Below are 21,193 nucleotides of genomic sequence, written 5' to 3' on the forward strand. Positions count from 1 at the left end.
TTTAAACATTAAATGAAAAGATTTGTTAAAGGACATGAGAGGCAAATGAAAATGTTGAAAATACTCAAATGGCTTTCCCATTTTGGAGACATGCGTCAGTTAAAATGGTCAGAACCAACCACACAAAAAGTAAAGGTGAAACGATACTGGCCATAAAAATTTGATAATATTTATTTATCATCTTGGAATACAAACAGGATCTTTTAAGATGTCCAGTTAATCTGCTCAGTCATTTTGATCATCATCCCAATCTTTTTTTCCTGTTGGAGGTTTTGGCCCACCAGCTGGTCTTGCCATGATTATCTGTTTTAAAAAAACAACACAGAAAAACTTTTTAATGATTCCAGTTTTAATGTCATCCAATATATTGTATATAAATGCAAAATAATATTTCTAAATATAATCAGGTAATGTGAGATACTTTATTTTCTTCCCCTAATTTTATGTTACCACAAACAATCTTGGCAGATTGTCACCCCTAGCCCACCTTTGAAGCAAAACCTGCTATTATTGTCAGATGATATTTGAATCAAATAATCCATCTTATTATAAAATAAGTCACTGCTTTTACTACAAGTACCTTGAATAAAAACTTCAGATCTTACACTTCTCAAAAATTGGGGTGACATTTCTTTCTTGTCAAGGACCACTCCTTTTATTCTCTAAGATCACAGACTAAGATCTTTCATGGTTCTAGATATAATCTGAAATACTCTCCCTATTTATAATGACCATATCACATTTTTCAAATTCCATTACTTAAATCAGTTAAATTAACTTTTCAATTATTAGAATTTTATTTTTTTTTAACTCACCTGGTCAACTCTGAGTACAGTAACTGCAGCATTAGTAGCCAACTTGATAGCCCAATATTTACCAAGGTAAGTATCTAAAATGCCAGCTTCCAACATGTCCTTTACTGCAGCAGTTTCAGCCTGCCAGTAAAACAAACTAGGTTTATTTTTCATTCTAAATGTGTATACACCCCAAATGCAAATTAGAAGCTACAAAAAATAATCATTTTTTAGAAGCTTTGCTACTTAAGTAATGAAACCTGTATTCTTAAATATGTTAGTAGAATCAATTGAGTTTCAAAAGAAAATAGTTGTCTTCCAACCTCAATATCTAATCCAACATTTTTGTTTCCTTCTTGATGTACTGCATAAAGTTTAGAGATCACTTCATTAGCCTTAACTCCAGAATTTTCTGCCAGTGCCCGAGGAATAGCTTCAAATGCTTCTGCAAATTTCTTGATGGCATATTGTTCAAGTCCAGGACATGTCTAAAACAAAATACAATGTTTTTAGTATTTTAATTTTGACCAAAGTAGAAATGAACACTCAAGAAACTGGTATACCTCTCCATAAGACGTGATCTGTTTGGCCAATTCAATTTCTGTTGCTCCACCTCCAGGCAAAAGTCGCTTATCCTATAATGAAGGACACACTAAGAATTCAAATTCGTAGTAGTTTGATATTTGGATTAAAAACAAAATATTCATTTGTAAAAAAACAGTGCTCCAACATTGGCAAATTATCCAACTAAAGAGAACTTCAAAGCTACTGCTTGGGAGGTGGGAGGGAGGGGTGGCGTATCATTAGAAATAAGGTAGTGGCAAGAAAAAGTATGCTTAGATTATTTTTAGGATCTGAGAGATATCAAGACATGCTAAAGATTTACTACTGTGTTTATATTTAACCAAGCAATTTGTTTTCACATACCCTTGTGAGAACTTTGAAAGTATTAACACCATCATCAACTGCCCTTTCTATGTCATCCATTAGATTATCTGTAGAACCTCGAAGCACTATAGTAGAAATGGCACCGTCTTCTTTTTCTGTAAGAATCGAAAGATTGGTTTGTTTTTATTTAAGGTAAATGAAAAAACACTGTCAACCAGAAACATTTTTCAAAGACATACTTACCATGCTTAAAAACAACCACTTGTGTGTCTCCAACCTCTGATAAATAAACACTGTCACAATGGCCCATTTCTTCAAGTACAGGAGGAGTCTGGAAAATTTTTTTCTTTTTACTAATATAGTCAAAGTACTAAAAACATTCCAAACATAAATAATTCAACTTACCAGTCTAGGAAGGGCAATAGCACCAACAGTTTTACACAGTCTTCGGAGATCCCATTTTGAATTCAACCTTGTAACAACAAAATGAATCTGTAATTCACTGTTAGGAAGTACCTTTTTTGTGCTAATATTAACAGACTGCACGTGAAACCCCAATTTTCTACCACAAATACTTGTCATTTTTTTTTGGGGGGCGGGGGGTGGCACCCTGCAGGAACAGAAGGAATGGTTTTAGAATCGATGAGTGTTTAAATTCCAGATCTGGCACACACTATCTATCTGTATGACCTTAGACAAATAATAAACTAGTTCTTAAGTTTCTTCTTCTTCTGTAAGATGGGAGTAGGGAAAAGGAAGCATGTTGGAAAGCTATCTAAGGTGTCTTAAAATGCCAAAACTATGATCTAAAGAATAATGATCTATATTATATGTGTGCCTTCACACTTAAAAGGAAGGGCATACACTCTTCAGTGCATCAAAAACAATTGGAAAGAGAAATATAAAAACACCAAATGTAAATTATAGAATTTCTCAATCCTCCATATAATTTCTATTTCTAAATATGCACTTAAATTGAACAGTCAAAGCCTATATATTTTAAGAAAGCATAAGCTCTGATTTAACTAAAGCTAGTTCTTAGATCAAACATGTGATCCATACAGATTTGATCTTGTACAAATTTCTATTTCTTCAGTGAAGGTGGCAGAGCAATGGAAAAAGGGTCACACCACAATTTTCAAATTTCTGAATTGAATTACTGGAACTCTAACCTTGTTCAACCAAACTGTAGTACTGAACCCCATCTATAAAATTCAGACTACTTAAAGCTGAGATCTATTTTATTTATACTCTCTGGTATTATTTATTTTTCACTTTTTTTGGTAAGGCAATGGGGTTAAGTGACTTGCTCAAGATCACAAGCTAGGTAATTATAGTAATTATCTGAGGCTAGATTTGAACTCATGTTCTCCTGACTCCTGATGCTTTATCTACTGTGCCACCTAGCTACACCGCTGAGATGAAATCTGAATGAGACAAAAACCAAAAAGTTTTCATGGGCTAAACACACTGGGCTTAAAATGAAATTTAATAGGGTTAAATGCAAAGTTTTACATGAATTCCAAAATACAAGCTAGCAGACAAAAGTTTTATAGAAACTTATCTAAAAAAGATCTAGTCATTTTAGCAGGTGTTAAGAAGTAACCCCTGTAATATGGCAACCAAAAAAAAAAAGTTTAGGCTACACCAAAAGACATCACTTGTGGCTAGGTTAAGTTTACTTTTATATATCCATTATTTGCCTTCCTAGGGAAAACACACCTTTAGCTTCAACTTCATTTCATTTTTGCTTCATTTAAGAACTGATAGGGGCAGTTAGGAAGTATAATGGATAAAGCATCAGCCCTGGAGTCAGGAGGACCTGAGTTCAAATCTAACCTCAGACAATTACCTAGCTTAATATTTGAGCAATCATGCCTCCTCTCCATTGACATTTGGCAGTGAATATGGTGAGTAAACATCAAAAAGCATCACCAAAAAAAAAACCAAAATCCTGAATTCTTGTAACTTGACAGAAAATAAAAAGGTCATCAGTGGGAGAATTGTTTCCAAATCAATAGTTTTTGAAGCATCAACACAGGTCAAAATCAGTACCAAATTAGAAGAATAAAGATGAAGACACTGCCTGGAGTTACCACAACTTTTAATTTGTATTCAAAAAGCAGAAAAAAACAAAAGGATACTAACAAGGAGACCAAATGATCCTTGGGAATTGCCTTGATACTTCTTTTTCCTGTTAAGCAGGGATAAATAGAAGCCAAAGACAATACCAGTTCAGTATGACCAATTGCCAAATCCAGCTAGTTATTTTTTGTATAGGCCATGATCTAAGAAATATTTTGATTATGAATTGTTTTTTAAATTGATAATATTTATGAAAAAGCTTTACTTGTAATGTGAAAATTATTTAGTAACTAATTTTGTACACTATTCCCTTCCATCTCACTAAGTGTCTCAATTTTTGAATTATTTTTTTTTGGATTTTTTTCAAAGCAATGGGGTTAAGTGGCTTGCCCAAGGCCACACAGCTAGGTAATTATTAAGTGTCTGAGGTTGGAGTTGAACCCAGGTCCTCCTGACTCCAAGGCTTTATTTGCTGTGCCACCTAGCTTCTCTGAATTTTTTTTTGTGCCACATTGTGTAGACAAAGTTTGCCTATTGGCCAGATTACTGTATGCATCTAATGGGTAATTTACTGAATTATTCCACAGCTTGAACCAGCACTAGAAATGAAAACTAAGAAATCACTTATTAACCGAAGTTAAAAAGGGGAAATAACTCACTCAGACTAGAAGAAAGAAAAAATATATAAGATCAGCTTTTGGGCAGATGAAAAGGCCTAGAAATATCAAAGGTATAGGAACTAGGTGGATGTCAAAAATTCAAAAATTTCCAGAGTGTACCAGTAGATCAAAAACTGCCCATAGGACATAATGTCAATTTGGATGCTAAGGTCTGGTATTTCTCCACCACAACAGGAATAAGAATTGGCAATTCCCATTTCATCCAATAGGTGAGAGCAGTCAGTCAGGTTCCTTTTCAGCCCAATAGAACTTTTAGGCCTGGACTGCATTTGGGACACTGTATATCACTTTTTTTCATTTTTTATTTTTTGCAAGGCCATGGGGTTAAGTGGCTTGCCTAAGGCCACACGGCTAGGTAATTATTAAGTGTCTGAGGCTGGATTTGAACTCAGGTACTCCTGACTCCGAGGCCAATGGCTCTATCCACTGCACCACCTAGCTGCCCCCGTATATCACTTTAAATGATTTCAAATTATTTCCTGTTAAAGAATGCCCCAAATAACCAGTAGCCTTCAGATTATGCTAAGTGGATACATTAAAAGCATAGAATACCACAATTATTTAGAATCAAAACTCCATGTAACTCAGAGGTCATAAATTTGCTATATCATATTACCAACAAAGGCTAGTTTCTAAAGAGTTTTTTTAAATATAACACCAAGGAAATGTATGATCAGAAAATGGGTTGAAAGGGCTGTTCATGGGACAAGGTGGGCATAAGAAGACAGTTTAAATTTTACTGTTATCCATGGAATTCTATTTCAGTAGTTGTTAACAACTGGGAGGAGTGGGAATAGGGGTAGTAAAAGAGGCCCTGATTAAAAAGTGTCTGAGGCCGGATTTGAACTCAGGTACTCCTGACTCCAGGGTCGGTGCTCTATCCACTACGCCACCTAGCCACCTGACATTTTAATTCCTAATATGGTAAATATTAGCTCTAACCCATATAATTAACAAAAACTCATTGGGGAGGGCTCAGTTTTTAAAAGCATAAAGGGATTTGAAAACCACTGTCCTAGTAGGAGACTTTAAACTTGAGTAGATCTTTTATTTAGGACTTATGGAAGGATATTGCAAAGTGTCACTGGTTTCTGCAAACACACCCCAAACACACTTTATATCAAGACTGGGTTTTTTTTTTTTTTTGCATTTTATAATATGCAAGTGATCCTTTTTAAAAAATATAAGACATTTAAAAATATAGAAATTCTTACCTGACCAACATTATATTGTATTTGTTGGCATAATGAAGAGCCATATCTGCAACTTTGCCACCTGTTACTATAACATTTGCACCAGAATCAGCAATAGCTTTAACTTGTGAATCCATAAGATTTTCTTCTCCTTTGCTAAAATTCATCAGTTCTTCTGCAGTCTTTATCAGTACTGTTCCCTGTCAAGATAAAATTTCATTTAAAGTATGAAAAACCATTAAAATATTTTTTCATATGTAATTTCCTATTTGTATATTCTGAAAATTCAACTTGGTTCTCTCCCCCATCTTTCATAATCTAAAAAAAGTTGCACAAGAAGACCCTTTCTGTGTTCCTCAAACTTCAGTCTCCTGGGCTAAATAATTCTCAAGACCATGGAATCCCTAGATCCAAGATTACTGTTGAAATTTTGCAGTAGAGAATAATGCATGCATCCTGGTGCTGGAAGTTTATAGGCCTTATATTCAAATGTATACTTATTTTATATAGTTTGGTGTAGATTATTGTATACTATTATATTTAAGGAAATGTCACCCACACAAAAATAGTTACAATGGTTAATCATATCCTTTTAGGAATTGAATTTTTTATTATCCTTTTCCTAAGTTCCCAAGTATAAAGGTTATGATTAAACACATTTACATTTCCTATAAGGCAAGAAATATCTCATTTGAGCCTACAATAATCCTGAGTAGGTGCTAATTATTTTATCCCCATTTTACTGATAAGATAATTTGGATCAGGAAGAGATTACTTACTTGCCCTGGGTCATAATTAATTTTGCCTGGGGTGGAATTTAAATTTAGGTCTTCCAGACTCCAAGTACAGGAGTATGGGACTCAGCTGCCTCTAAAAGACTGCACCCAGTTTTTGAAAGTAATGTTCTGGCTATTATTTTAGAAAATAAATGCACATCTTCACAACTAGAATTCCTAGGTTGAGATCTACTAACCTTAGTTTCAGTTATCATGCCATCAAAAGGACAAGAGTATACTGCTATTTTAGCATCTTTCACAGAGGTTACATCACCTTCAGTTTCTTTCTTAAAAACCATACCATGCAATACTGAAGAGGAATAGATGCCAGAGCCCTATGAAAAAAAAGATAATATCCTGAGACCACACATGAACAAATATAGAACATAAATAGCTAGGATCCAAATGAACTAAACAGAATGCTCCCCACCCCTCCCAACCACTTTTTAATAGTTACAATATTCCTATCCAATGAATATATCTGAAAATTTAATAAACTTTATCAGCTTGATTTAAAGCGGCACTACCCTCAAATATTCAGATAATTCTTCTGTGACCCAGAAGAATTGCTATTTTGAATGGAAAAAATTTATTACTTCACAGTGAAGTTAATGATAAAGCTCTTAATTTAGCTATTCTATCCCTAAAACATCATATATAGTCCCCTTTCAGGTTCATACTTTAAATATTCCAATCTGGAAGGCTATCAGAGAGTACACTTCACTGACATGGCCTTTAAGAACGAGTCCATCCATATACTAAAATTAGAGTAAAAACTTAATGCATAATAGACAAGTACTATTTTACTTTGCTGAGATGGCAATTTGCCAACTTCAGTTCATTCTGGAACAGTGTCAGTTTATTCTACTGTTGTCCAATAAACACCACTAAAAAGAAAAAACAAATTTTAATGTCTGAATCCAAAAATGTAAAATTACCATATTTTGAATTAATGACTAGAATTCCTGCAATTAAAAATTACCCAAATGATAGAAAGTAATATCCAAATAATAACTGGGACTTGTATTCAAGGCATTCCACAGATATCAGTGTACCTCCACTATGCTATTCAGGTTATTTCGGACAATCTCTAAATATCCTAAATATCAAAATTAAGCACATAAAGGGTTAAAAAATTAAGTTAAATAATGGCTTTCCTATGCCCAAAGTTACAGGTAAAAATTTAACAAAATGTTTTGCTAAATTATAATGAAATATGATTTTCACAACTTACCAGAATTTTACACACTCTGATATTATCAACATTGAAGTGACCAGAATCAGGAAAAATAGATACTGTTAAAGAAATAAGATCAATTAACCATCAGCCAAGTGCCAGGTATGCTAGGGATATAAGTTCAAAGAATGAAACAATTCTTTTTTTAAATTTTTATTTATTTTTTAGGTTTCCGTGTCTGAGACTGGATTTGAACCCAGGCACTCCTGACTCCAGGTTCGGTGCTTTATCCACTGTGCCACCTAGCCACCCCATGAAACAATTCTTACTCTCAGAGAACCTGTCTTATGAGGGAGACAAGTACATACATTAACCGAACACATACAGGATAAATACAAAACGAAAAAAAAGTAAATATATTCAAGTATGGCAGAGAGGGCACTAGGCAACTTGAAGAAGGGAGGGTAAGGGAAGGCTTCATGCAAAAGATGGAGCTTGAGGTGTCTTAAAGGGAAGAGTTGACCCCTGTGAAACAGAGAAAGTAATGAAGTACATTCTAGGCATGGAGGGAGTAAGGGATTCCATGGGAAGGAGAGTAATGAAAAATGAGGCTGAAAAGATTAGTTGGGGCTAGGTTGTGAAATGGCTCAATTAAAAGCTTTAAAAGACAATTTTTATAACTAGTATTTCTGACAAAAGACTCATTTCTAAAATATACAGAGAACTGAGTCAAATTTTTTTAAAAAAACAAGCCATTCATTCCCCAGTGGTCAAAGGATATGCAGAGGCAATTTACAGATGAAGAAATCAGTGATCCATAGTCACATGAAAAATTTCTCTAAATCACTACACATTAGAGAAATGCAAATTAAAGCATCTCTGAAGTACCATCTCACACCTCTCAGACTGGCCATATAAGACTAGAAAGGATAATGATCAATGTTGGAAGGGATGTGGGAAATCTGGGACAATAATACATTGTTGGTAGACCTGTGAACTCACCCAACTTTTCTGGAGAGCAATTTGGAATTATGCCCAAAGGGCAACAAATATTTGTATGCCCTTTGATCCAGCAACACTACCACTGGATCTATATCCTGAAGAGATTATGGGAAAGGGTAAAATGATCACAAAAATATTCATAGCAGCTCTGTTTGCGGTGGCAAAGAATTGTAAATTGAGTCAATGTCCTTCAATTGGGGAATGGCTTAGCAAACTGTGGTATATGTATGTCATGGAACATTATTGTTCTACTAGAGACCAGGAAGGATGGGAATTCAGGGAAGCCTGAAAGGATCTGCATAAACTGATGCTGAATGAGATGAGCAAAACCAGAAAAACACTGTACACCCTAACAGCAACCCGGGGGTGATGATCAACCTTGATGGACTCGCTCATTCCATCAGTGAAACAATCAGGCACAATTTTGGGGAATCTGCAATGGAGAATACCATCTGTATCCAGAGAAAGAACCGTGGAGTTTGAACAAGACCAAAATCTACTACCTTTAATTAAAACAAAAAACAAAACCAAAAAACCAAAAAAACAAAAGTTATCTCATGTAATTTTGCTATCTCTTATACTTTTTCTTTCTTAAGGATATGATTTCTCTCTCATCACATTCAACTTAGATTAATGTATACCACAGAAATAATGTAAAGAATAACAGACTGCCTTCTGTGGAGGGAAGGAAGGGAGATTAGGGGAAAAATTGTAAAATTCAAAATAAAAAAAAGCTTTAAAAGAAAAGGAAGGGGCAGCTAGGTGGTGCAATGGATAGTGCACTGGCCCTGGGGTTAAGAAGACGCAAGTTCAAATCTGGCCTCAGACACTTAATAATTACCTAGCCGTGTCACTTAACCCCCATTGTCTTGCAAAAAGAAAAAACAAAAGAAAAGTAAGAGACATGATAGAGGAAGGATATATTTTTGATCCCAGAGACAACAGATTAGTTAACTGCTTAAGTAGGACAGTCACTAATCAGATCTGTGCTTTAAGAAAATAACTTTGGTAGCAGTATAAAGAATAGAAGGAAATGAATGAAGACTTGAGAAAAGAGAAACTAAAACGGCAGCTGTTGGATAGTGGAAGTTTGGTGATGGCTTTGCCAAAAATAGTTAATTCTTTTAAGATGTCTCTGGGACATACTGAAGATCAGAGAGAAGACTGGAGGTGGATATGTAGACCTGAAAGTCACCTACAGGAGATGACAGTTTAGTCTAAGGGAGCTGATGAAGTTACCTGAGAAAGAGGGGGAAAAATCCTTAGTGAATAAATATTACAATAACTTGGCATGATGTAGATGACAAAGTCAGTAAAAGAGACTGAAACAAATCAGTACCATGAAAAACAAGAGAGAATATTCAGGAGGAAAGAAGGTGGCTACAAAGGGGGTTGAGAAGCATTAGGAATGAGAAAAGATATTTAAAGTCAATATCTAAGTTATCACTGCTAACTTTGCAAAATACCACAAACATCCAGACAACTAAGAAAACTGGTTCATTTTTTACAGTTTAAATAAAAATGAAAAGCAAAAGGACCTTGAAATGAGTATCCCCCCCCCCCCAAGTTGTTAATCTCCAGATCAGATTCAATAATTAAATAGCATTACCAGACAGTGAGGTTGCATCTTAATCTTAACAGGAGTTAAGAGTTCTCAAGACAGGGTATAAAGCATAACTTCAACAAAACAAAAACAAATTACAACCACACAATTACACCTGAATATCCCTAATGCCTAAAATAAAAAATCTGGTCTCTTTAAAAATAAGGCAGTCTCTAAAGAAAACAGATGGTTCTGAGATGGTTGCTACAGAAAAAACTTACATAAAAAAAAATTCATTGGGAAAAAAATTCATTCTTATGTTTAAGTATGATTTTTAAGGGGTAATTAATTATACCACCATAGAGCTTTTTTATTCCTGTTTCACAATGAGGAGAAAGTTCAAGAAATTAAAAGAACACAGAAGGCATCTTCTGTAGGTAGGAAGGTACACTAAGACTATCCCACCTTTTAGCTCTACTGGTCTAGTGAGAAATATTTAAAAAAATTAAATAAATTCAAATCAAATAAAGTCACTATGCTGCCCTACAGGGATCCTGGTCAGTGGTCTCATTTTTATTTTAGTTTGAAATCACTGGTCTAAAGGGCATGAAGAGATACTTTTTTCCACAGATTTTTTAATAACTAAATCAGAAAGATTTTATTTATTTTGAGTTTTACAATTTTCCCTCATTCTTGCTTCCCTCCCCCCACATAAGCCATTGTTAGTCTTTACAATGTTTCCATGGTATACATTGATCTCAGTTGAATGTGATGAGAGAGAAATCATATCCTTAAGGAAGAAAAATAAAGTATAAGAGACAGCAAATTACATAATAAGATAATGTCCCCCCCCCAATTGAAGGTAGTAAGTCTTTGGTCTTTGTTCAAACCTCACAACTCTTTCTCTGGATACAGACGGTATTCTCTGGTATGGAGATTCTTACTATAATGATATACTTCATATGAAAGATGTATGAGAGAAAAGATTCCTGTTTTCTATCTGACACCCATTCCATGACATTTAAGTCATTTGAATGATTCCCCTTCTTTAGTCACCCCCTTTTTGTTCCAAGCACACATACAGAAATACAGACACACACATTTGAACAAACTTCACTATCAGTTTTGCCACACAACTAGGTAATTATTAAGTGTCTCAGGTCAGATTTGAACTCAGGTACTCCTGACTCAGAATTCCTGATTCCACCCACTGTGCCACCTAGCTGCCCCTCACTATCAGTTTTTAACAACTAAACCAAACTATTCAGAGCTTGAACTTTTCAAGAAAAAGGGTTGTGTAAGTTTATTAAAATTTTCTTACCACATGCCTGGGAAATAAGCTTTGCCAAAAAGACTTCACTTCCATATTGCTTGCTCATAATGGAGGTCTGAAGCAAAGCTGAGACTTCATCAACATCTCTAAGATTTTTTGCAGAACAACAGACCAAATCAGGAAGAATTTCATGGGCTTTTCTGCAAGCTATTTCATAACCTTCTATGACCTAAATATAAAGGACAATAATTATCTTTACAAATAATAAACAAACCTATGATTTTAAATTATTTTGATGTTCTAATATGATGCTATATCATTTCACAAAATGCCTATGCTGAAGTCAAAGCAGGAGCAACAACTGTAAACAAGAAAACTATCAAGTGATGAGTCCAGTGAATTCAGGTCTTTCTGACTCCAGAGGTGCTCTATCCACTTTGCCACCTAGCCACACCAAGAAAATATTCTTAAAGGGTTTCATGTATAAGTATGATTTTACTAAGCATAGCAACCAGGGAATTGGAGGAGGTCTGCTACCAACACAAGTGCTAACAGCTGATTAAAATTTCTTAAGGTCCCTACTCTCAAATTTTGAGCAAGGCGAAGCACTAAGGCCAACACCTGAGTCATATCAATACAAGTTAGGCATACCTGTAGATTTGGGGGCTAAGAGGTAGCAAGGATGGGAATAGGGTCACATATTTACTAAAACAGCAGAGGCAATGGTATCGAGACCAGAGAGAGAGAGAACAGGACTCAGCAAGGCCTGCCTAAACCATCCAAGAGGACAGGAGGGAGAGGAATTTGATCCAAGTCAGATTTCCAATTATGAAACTGAGTTTAAATACATAAGTTAACAAAATAAAAAAATTTTTTTTAGGTATTTGGCAAGGCAATGGGGTTATGTGGCTTGCCCAAGGTCACACAGCTTAAGTGTATGAGGCCAGATTTGAATTCAGGTCCTCCTGACTCCAGGGCCAGTGCTCTATCCACTGCACCACCCTAGCTGCCCCCACAATAAAATTCTTAATGCAATTTAAAAAATTCTATGAATTAAGAGAATACCAAGAGGTAAACTAGAAAAAGTCAGTATTTCAAAATAAATAGTATTTCAGAGAAAAGAATGACTTGACCACAATAGTACTAGGAGGAAATGAAACAAAAAGAGGCAAAATTGGAAGAAAAAATAACTTAGAATAAAAAATGAAAAACCTTTTACTACCTTTCTGAATAACAAACCAGTTCTTGAAAATAACCTTGAATTGAATTTGAAAAGAAATTTCTTTCTTTTTTTCTTTTAGTTTTTTTTTGGTAAGGCAATGGGGTTAAGTGGCTTGCCCAAGGCCACACAGCTAGGTAATTATTAAGTGTCTGAGGCCAGATTTGAACTCAAGTACTCCTGACTCCAGGATCAGTGCTCTATCCACTGCGCTGCCATGTTTATTTCTTTAATTTCTGATTCCAAAGTCTCCAGCTTCAGCACAAAAGTTAACCACTTCAACTGTGCATGATGCTTTACTCGTGAATCCTTTGCTCCTTTTCTTATACCTGCCCTAATATACATATTCTCTGCATACAGTTGAAGGAAGTGTCTCTAATTTCTTCATGATATAATCTTTTACATTTGGATCCTGTATCCATTTGGAGAAAATATTGAGGGATAAAGTGAGATGTGGGCCAAATCTAATTTTGGCCAAATTGTTTTCCAATTTGTCCATCAATTTTTATTGATTACTGAATATTTGTCCTGGTTGATAGCATTGGATTTACTGATCATTATGCTACAATGCTCAATTGTTTTGTTTTGAGTAGCTTATTTCCTTTCTTTATCACTTTTCCACTTTAGTTCTGGTACTAAGAAGCTCCTATCCATGGGGGCAATCAGGTAGTACAGAGAATAGACACCAGCCCTAGAGTCAGGAGGACCTGAGTTCAAATGCAGCCTCAGACACTTAATTACCTAGCTCTATGTCCTGGACAAATCACTTAACCTCATTTTCATGCAAAAAACAAACTAAAGAAGCTCCTATCCTTTTTTTATATGTATTTGTTATTTCCCAGAGATTTTTGAACTTTTATTCTTCTAGTCTAGATGAATTATATAGCATTACTTTTTGTAGTTTGGTTGATATCACACTTAATTGGTAAGTTAATTGCCATTTCCATTGTATATAACATAGCCTATCATGAGATATTAATTTCTGATTATTTAAATGTTCTTTTTTAAAAGAAGCAATTCCTATTAGTCTTGCTAGATAAGACCCCCAGATGTTTTATAGTAATGTAGTGATTTTGAATAAATTTTTTTGTCATTCTGATTCAAATTTGTTAATGTACATTGGTGATATATTCTTATATCTCCTTCTTTACTAAAGTTGATAACTTTTTAGTTGATTCTAGGTAGAGTTTCTTATAAACTGTCATCATCTGAAAAAAAAAGTGATAATTGTGTTTTCTACTATTATTTCTTTAATTTCTTACTATGTTACCATTTCTAGAATATATCAAATAGTGTTGGCAATTAGCATTCTTGTGCAGAATAGACATATTTATGGATATGGTCAATGTGAGAATTCATATAGTTTGACTGTATAATTTGAATACAAAGATTTTTTTTTGAAGGAAGAACAGAAGAAAGGCCACAAAGAAGCTCAAAAGAAGCAGGATGGATTTTCATTTATAATAAACAAGCTCTATGTAGTACAGAAGAACAGATTTATTTATGATCCTTTAATCTTTTCTATGTTTATTTTATTTGTTTTAAGTTCAAACATTTAAAAAAGGAAATAAGGAAAGAGAAAATGTTTGACTAAAAGAGTAGAAAATGGAGGAAAAAAACAAGTCTTCCTTTACCACTGATGTTACTGGAAAAAACATTTCTCTGCTGTAGATTAATTTTGGTGGTTATTTTTAGATATTTACTTCTACAAAGAAAACTCCATTTTTTCCTACCATTACTACTATTATTATTATTATTATTAATTTTTGCAAGGCAATGGGATTAAGGCCACACAGCTAGGTAATTATGAGGCCTGATTTGAACTCAGGTATTCCTGACTCCAGGGTCGGTGCTCTATCCACTGTGCTACTTAGCCGCCCCACTTTTTTATTATTTTAAATAGGAATGGAACCTTGTTAAAACTCTCTACATATACTGATAATGATTTTTAAAATAATTTTATTAATATATCTTTGCATTTAGTCATTAATAAAGCTTTCTTTATTCTTATGATTTTTACCATTAGCACATTTTAAAAATAAAAGTTTTGTAGGATTCCATCACCTTTTCTGAATAATTATGGTGCATGAAATGTAACATTATTACAATGTAAGAACTTTGGAAAGGGATGGATTCAGAGAAGTTTGTGAGGACTTGTAAGCTAAACGAGGTAAGCAGGACTAGAAAAATTATTTAAGTACAGCACTGTAAAGGATAATGAAATGAATATTCATAACCCCAAAAGACTGATGACTAAGCACATTTCCCACCACTGGGAAAAGAGGGTATAGATATGACCAATAAAACAATTTGCTTGCTTGACATATATTTGTTATAGGAGAATGATATAGCAAATAATGAGAGTGATATCCCCCCAAAGACCATCAGAGAAAAACAGAATACTATTTAGAAGAGCAGAAGGTAGTTCAGAGGTAGACATATATAATAAGAAAAAGGCCTAATCTAAGCATGTACACTTTAAATACACTGTAGATTCACTTTTAAAAGCAATTCTTTCTCTGGTCTTTATATATGGAAACAGGCATTTAAAAAATTAAAAACATAAACAACAAATATAGAAAAATCAGAGGTCCAATACATTTATGGCCTATACTGCATTAAAACTAGTAACAAACAATAAGCAAATTTAGGTTCTCAAGAAAATGTAAGATTTAAAAGGGTAGACAGATACTTACTGATGTTGTTCTAAAATTGTATTTTAAATGAGAGCAAATTACAAGCAGAAATACTTGCCTCTGAAACAGAGAGGCCAATTCTCAGGAGTTCTTCGGCTAACTCTAGAAGTGCCCCAGCAAACACAAGGACAAAATTTGTGCCATCCCCAACCTCCTGCTCTTGCATGTGAGAGGCCATCACAATCATTTTTGCAGCAGGATGCTGTACCTATTGAATTTTAATTGAAAAGTTAAATTTTTCCTTGAAGCACGGTCTCCATTTTAAAACCTCCAATATGCTCAATTTAAGTCTACATTTCATTTCACTGAAGTAATTATATTAATAAGGTCAAGAATGAATGTTCAATCTTCCTATAGGAGAGTTATCATCATACTTTTTCTGTAGAAATTTTAATTTTACACTTCATTCCTAATAAAAACAGGCAGGACGATTGTAAAAATAACACCATCCATTTATGAACTGAAAGTGAATCAACTGAAAACTGAGCCAAGTCTCAAGAGACACTGTGACAGGAACCATAATTAGGATTTTTCAAATAAAAAAGCACATAAAACTAAAGGGGGAAAAACCTTACCCAAATAATATCCTTAAGCCCAAATATGTCACTATATTAAAACAGGCACAAAACTAATGTTCAGAATAACAACCATTAGTCATTAAGAAAATGCTCAGTCTATAAACACAAGTCAGGAAAGCCTTTAATTTTGATGACATTTCCAAGAACGTGTTTAAAATACATGCTAAATCTTAAAAAAAAACCCTCTACATCATTCACTGAAAATACTGTTAGAAGAAGCATTACTTTACTGGTAATAATGGAATGAAACTTAACATTTACCATGTGTACTAAAGAAATATGAAGGCAGATGAAAAACGAAAAAACAAAAACAACCAAACCCCAAAACAAAACTCAGTCCTATATTGTCTCAATAATGTCAAAACTGGCTTGGCTTTTCTTCATTAATGTTACTATATTGACCAATCTTGGAACTGTGGAAGGGTAGACTGTTTCTGTACTCTTATCTATAGAAGTCAGGCCTTAGGATTCATCAGGTAGAATTAATGACAAAGGACTGCTATCTATATATAGTCAATAAAAATATTATTAAGAGTTCCTGATGATTCTATGATCATCAATGTAGGTAGTCCTTAAAAAGAGGACAGCTGTCTCCAAACCTATGTAATTCCTGACCATGTCCTTCCCACAAATTCTCCAAATAAAATGTACCCAAAATGCGGTGGCTCTTAACATTCTGGAATGTACCTATTAGTCCTAATTCTTTCCAAGACTAGCTTATGTCCTTTTCTTTTCAAATAGGTTATACATTTATGTCACACCTTGAGCAAACGACATTGTAGATAAGGGATAACTGCTTACATCCACTGTATTTCTACATTATCCTTTGTATTAATTCTTCAGAGAATATGGTGTAACCAGAAGAATACTTGTTGGTTTTAATATAGGAGCTGTATGTCAGTAAACAGCTTGAGACCTTTGAAAGTGTTGTGTATTTTCCCAATTGTAATTCATTCCTTTTTTCCTTTTATTCAATTCTGGTTCCAGGTCATTGTCTATCTGCAGTGTCTGTCCAGGATACATAAACTAATGGACTGTCCAATGAATAAATGTTACAATTTGGTCAATATACATTCTCAATTCATTTTTACCTCAAGAATCTTTCATAAATTATTCCCTATCAATTACTTATACTGCCAAACTATTAATTTCCAAGGTATATAACTATAGGAAAATAGAAAAATTGTATGAAGCTCCTTCCAAGCAGTTAATGGATTTCAGTAAATCCTTGTAATTTTCCAAATGGGCTGAAAGAAATTCCTAAAATCCAGCTTCCTGCACACTTATACTTACTGAAAATCCTCCATTATACTAAGTAAAAGGCATTTCTAGAAAACAGTTTTTACTATTGATTCTAACAAAGAATCCTTACTTACTTCTAACTCTCTTAAAATAGTTGCTGCATCATTTGTCACAAAGAGCTTCTCCAGATGATTGATAACCATTTTGTTCATTCCTAAAAATAACACAGCAATTAATATTTCTATATCCCTTTAAATCTTAAAAGTTTTAAGGGTTACAATCTAAAACACCCTGACAAGTACTGCCTTCCCTAGATACCCATAAATCATACATTTTAATTATTTACTCTTTTTACTGCTTCATCTTGAAGGCTAACTCCCCCCATATTTTTCCTATAAAACCTTACTGGTCTACCCAAGTCAAAACGACCTCTTCTACCTATGAAATCCTGGTATCATTTATTGTCTGCAAAGACCCTTCAGAGAGCATCAAAGTTATGCATTTCCTTTTAGAGATGAAGAAACTGAGGCCTAGAGAGAAAATGATTAGCCCAAGATCACATACTTATCTTTTTATTTCAGAAAATTGTGTCATGGAATCTTTTGAGGGCAAAGCTATTTCATTTGCTTTTTTAAAATCTTATTTCTACTAATATTCCAGGAAATAGCACTTCTTAGATATAACATGTATAATAAAAATAAGGTCAAGTTATTAAAAATGTTCTTAGTAAGTAAATTAGCGGCACTAACCCCTGCTTTTTCAATTTGGGGTTCATATCCCAAATCTCTTACATAATGCCTTAAAAAATTTAAATTAGTTTTCCTATAACTTTAAATAACCATAAAATGAAACTTAAAACAATAAGCAGTAACTAGTAGTGAGTTATTTAGCATTACCATTTGGTCCATATGCTGTACGGGTAGTCTGGGCAAGCTCCTTACATGCTTGTATATTCCTATACACAGCTTCCTCTAATCCTGAATAATGCTTCAAAAGAAAAACAGTTAAAGAAAAAAGTGTACTTATTCGTTTTTATACAAGATCCTGTCCCTTCCCTGCCCACTCCCAGCACCTCACATGTAACAAAGACTCCATTTAGCATCTTAAACATAAAGGACATTGATTGTTTTTTAGAATTATGGGTCAGTTTAGGCATCAAAACATGCTACTCTTCTCAAAATGGCAGTGAAAAGAGTAAGATAATTATTTGCTAATTAACTTAATTATATTATTTCAATTTCAAAGAATCATTAGATCGAAAACTTTTCCCTTACTATGATTTTCAAATCTTACTCCAAGATTTTTGAGGAACTTCAGATTTTAATTCAGAAAATAGGGGCATTTTATTTTAACAGGAGAGATTCTGTATGCACAAATAAGTACTTGCTGCACAAAACTACTGCACTTCTAAGAAGTTCTTTGGAGCAGGATCCTCCTATTACAGATGAGAAAACTGAGGTTCAAAGAATTTTAAGTGATCTTCATTAGTCATATATCTACTAAACATCTAAGATTTGAACTCAACACCAGAAGAACTCCTATTAATCCAGATTATGACCACACACTTCACCCTTTAATGTCTCAGGCAATTTTCAATCTTTTTGGCATGGTAACAAAGGCAGAATATGTTATGGTCTTGATATGTAAATGCTCTTGATTCTCAGGGCAGACAATGCTCTCTATTCACTACAATAAAATACTGCTCTTCATAATAGGGGCTTAATAAACATGGAATTATGTGGAACCATACAGTAAATTTTATTGTAATTATCACAAATATTGAGTTCTTCATTCAAATGTATTTTCTTTGACTACATAATTTACAAAGACAAATTTCTTAAGTTTCTATTAAAGAACTTTTCAAACAAGCATCTGAAAGGAACCGTATATCTCAATGCTAAGCTTGCAAGACCCAGACTTTTCAATGATATTTAGCTGTTGCTTTATACCTCTATACAAAACCTGAACTCTTTCAAAATATTCTTTCACTCTGCTGCAGAAATTACATATCCAGATATCTAATTCAGCATAAGCAAGTTATCCAGTTAAAATGTCAAAATAAAAGAGAAAGTATCATAATGTTAAAAGAATTTCTTACCTATATCCCTGACATTATATGGAAGATCAGACTTTAAGATCATGATTTACAGTCTGGCAAGGTAAGGTTAGGTTAAGACTAATTCTAAACTTTTGGGAGAAAGGGAAGTTAAAATCATGGATTAAAATAATTTCAGAACTAGTTTGTCAAGACTTTGGTTTAAGTCTAGATTAAAACATTTACCATGAAACTATGGAAGGAGTCAAATAATTGGAGCCTCAGTTTACTTAAAGGAACATGGAGACAATAAAAATGAGGTGTTGTGAGATACGCTAGCAGACATGGAAGCTATTTAGAGCTGGAAGTGACATCAGAGACCACCTTCATTTTACAAATAAATAGGTCGAGGTCAAGGTCCTATATAGTAAACATCAGAAGAGAGATTTATACCCTGGTCTTGCCTAGAAAAGAGTCTCCCAAATTTGTTTTTTTTCTCTTATCCATTCACACATTTACAGGGTCACGGTTAAAAAATCTTCAACCGTACCTATTAGAGCAGCGTGATTAAATAAATGCTGCTACTTCTTTCCCTCATAATCTCATCCCTAAATCCATACCAAGTTTCCCCATTTCCCCTATTAAACGGATTGTGAAGGGCAAAGAAGCCCTCTTCCCGGGAAAGCATGTCCCCGGGTGGCGCCCCCAGAGCACGTGACCAGCTCCCGAGGCGAGCGCCCAGACCCCGGATCACGTCGCGTGGATCGCTCAAGCCCCGTTTCCTCTTCCCCCCCGCCCCCATTTCTGGAACCTTCTCCTTCCTGGCGGCCGGGCCTGCAGGCGCCCGCCCAGCCACACCGGTCCGCCTTTTTTATCCTCTAAGCGCAGCGGCCCGCACTGAGCCAACTTTCTCCCCCTACTAATCTCATCCGCTTACTTTAGCTCCTTCTTTCAGCATCTGGGCGAAGCCCGGAGCCTTGGGAACGTGGAGCGCCATAGCTGGGCGGTAACTATGGACCGCAACGAACAAGGTGGCGAGCACACCGGAGAAAAAGCACGCACTGGCCGCTGGGAAGGCTGCGCGCGCAGCGCGCCACGCCCCTCCCCTTCCACCCTCTCACTTCCTCTTCTTCCCGTCCTTTGGCCCGCCCCCCCGCAGGCCCGGCCGGCGCGCTCGGCTTCTGGGCGTGGTCGGCCCGATCTCGGCCGGAGAAAGAAGCGCCGGCGGCTGCGGCGCCGCGGGCACCGCCTCCTCTCTCCGTCCAGCCTCGTCCCTGTCCCCGGCGGAGGGTTGCGTCACGCCCAGGCTCCGCCCCAGCCTTCCTCTCCGGCCGCAGTGTCGGTGACGTCATGGGCTGCCGGTAACTGACGAGCCTCGGTGCTGCCGTCTCCTGAGCCCCGTCCGACACAAAGGCGGCCCCTCAAACTTACCTTTCCCCGCTTTTCCCGAATTTCCCTGTCGCTATGGGAAATACCCCCTTACCCGGGTCTGAAACCTGTGAAATCCCAGCTTATCCGACCCCCCTCACACCTTGTCAGCTCTTCCTCCTAGACCTCCGCCACGCATCCCTCCCTCTGGGCAGGTAGCCACGATCCAGACCACTTGGACCATATTGCTGCTATTTAATCTCCCTGACTCGCCTATTTGCCCTCCCATCCATATTAAATACAAACCATCAAAATGTTCAGCTCTAAGGTTGACACTCCCCTGGTCAGTAAACTCCAGGAGTTCCTTAACCCTGTTTTCTTTCGTTTTTTTTTTTTCGGTTTAGATTTTTTCAAGGCAAATGGGGTTAAGTGGCTTGCCCGAGACCACACAGCTAGGTAATTATTAAGTGTCTGAGGTCGGATTTGAACTCAGATACTCTTGACTCCAGGGCTGGTGCTCTATCCACTGCGCCACCTAGCACCCCATTGCTTTTTTGTTTTTTAAATTTAACCCTGTTTTTTTTCAATGTTCAAATAGATACTTTCCATTCAGCATCGTAATAGCTAACATTTATATAATGTTT

At 35.5% G+C, this 21,193-nt stretch overlaps 1 protein-coding gene across 1 annotated transcript; it reads right to left on the reverse strand.

The window, feature by feature from the left end:
• Nucleotides 1-155: 155 nt before the first annotated feature.
• Nucleotides 156-20,259, reverse strand: CCT8 (chaperonin containing TCP1 subunit 8). Its single transcript, XM_074213960.1, has 15 exons — nucleotides 20,119-20,259; nucleotides 18,043-18,133; nucleotides 17,281-17,360; nucleotides 15,385-15,534; nucleotides 11,460-11,640; nucleotides 7,651-7,712; nucleotides 6,614-6,751; nucleotides 5,662-5,840; nucleotides 2,088-2,154; nucleotides 1,926-2,013; nucleotides 1,722-1,837; nucleotides 1,358-1,429; nucleotides 1,118-1,282; nucleotides 816-935; nucleotides 156-303 (listed from the first exon to the last, which is right to left on the reverse strand). Exons 1-15 carry the CDS (start codon nucleotides 20,176-20,178, stop codon nucleotides 226-228), a joined length of 1,647 nt encoding a protein of 548 aa, XP_074070061.1. The 5' UTR covers nucleotides 20,179-20,259; the 3' UTR covers nucleotides 156-225.
• Between the last annotated feature and the right edge of the window lie 934 nt (nucleotides 20,260-21,193).

This window comes from Macrotis lagotis, chromosome 1, assembly GCF_037893015.1.
Source record: "Macrotis lagotis isolate mMagLag1 chromosome 1, bilby.v1.9.chrom.fasta, whole genome shotgun sequence".
In the NCBI taxonomy this organism is placed as follows: Eukaryota; Metazoa; Chordata; class Mammalia; order Peramelemorphia; family Peramelidae; genus Macrotis; species Macrotis lagotis.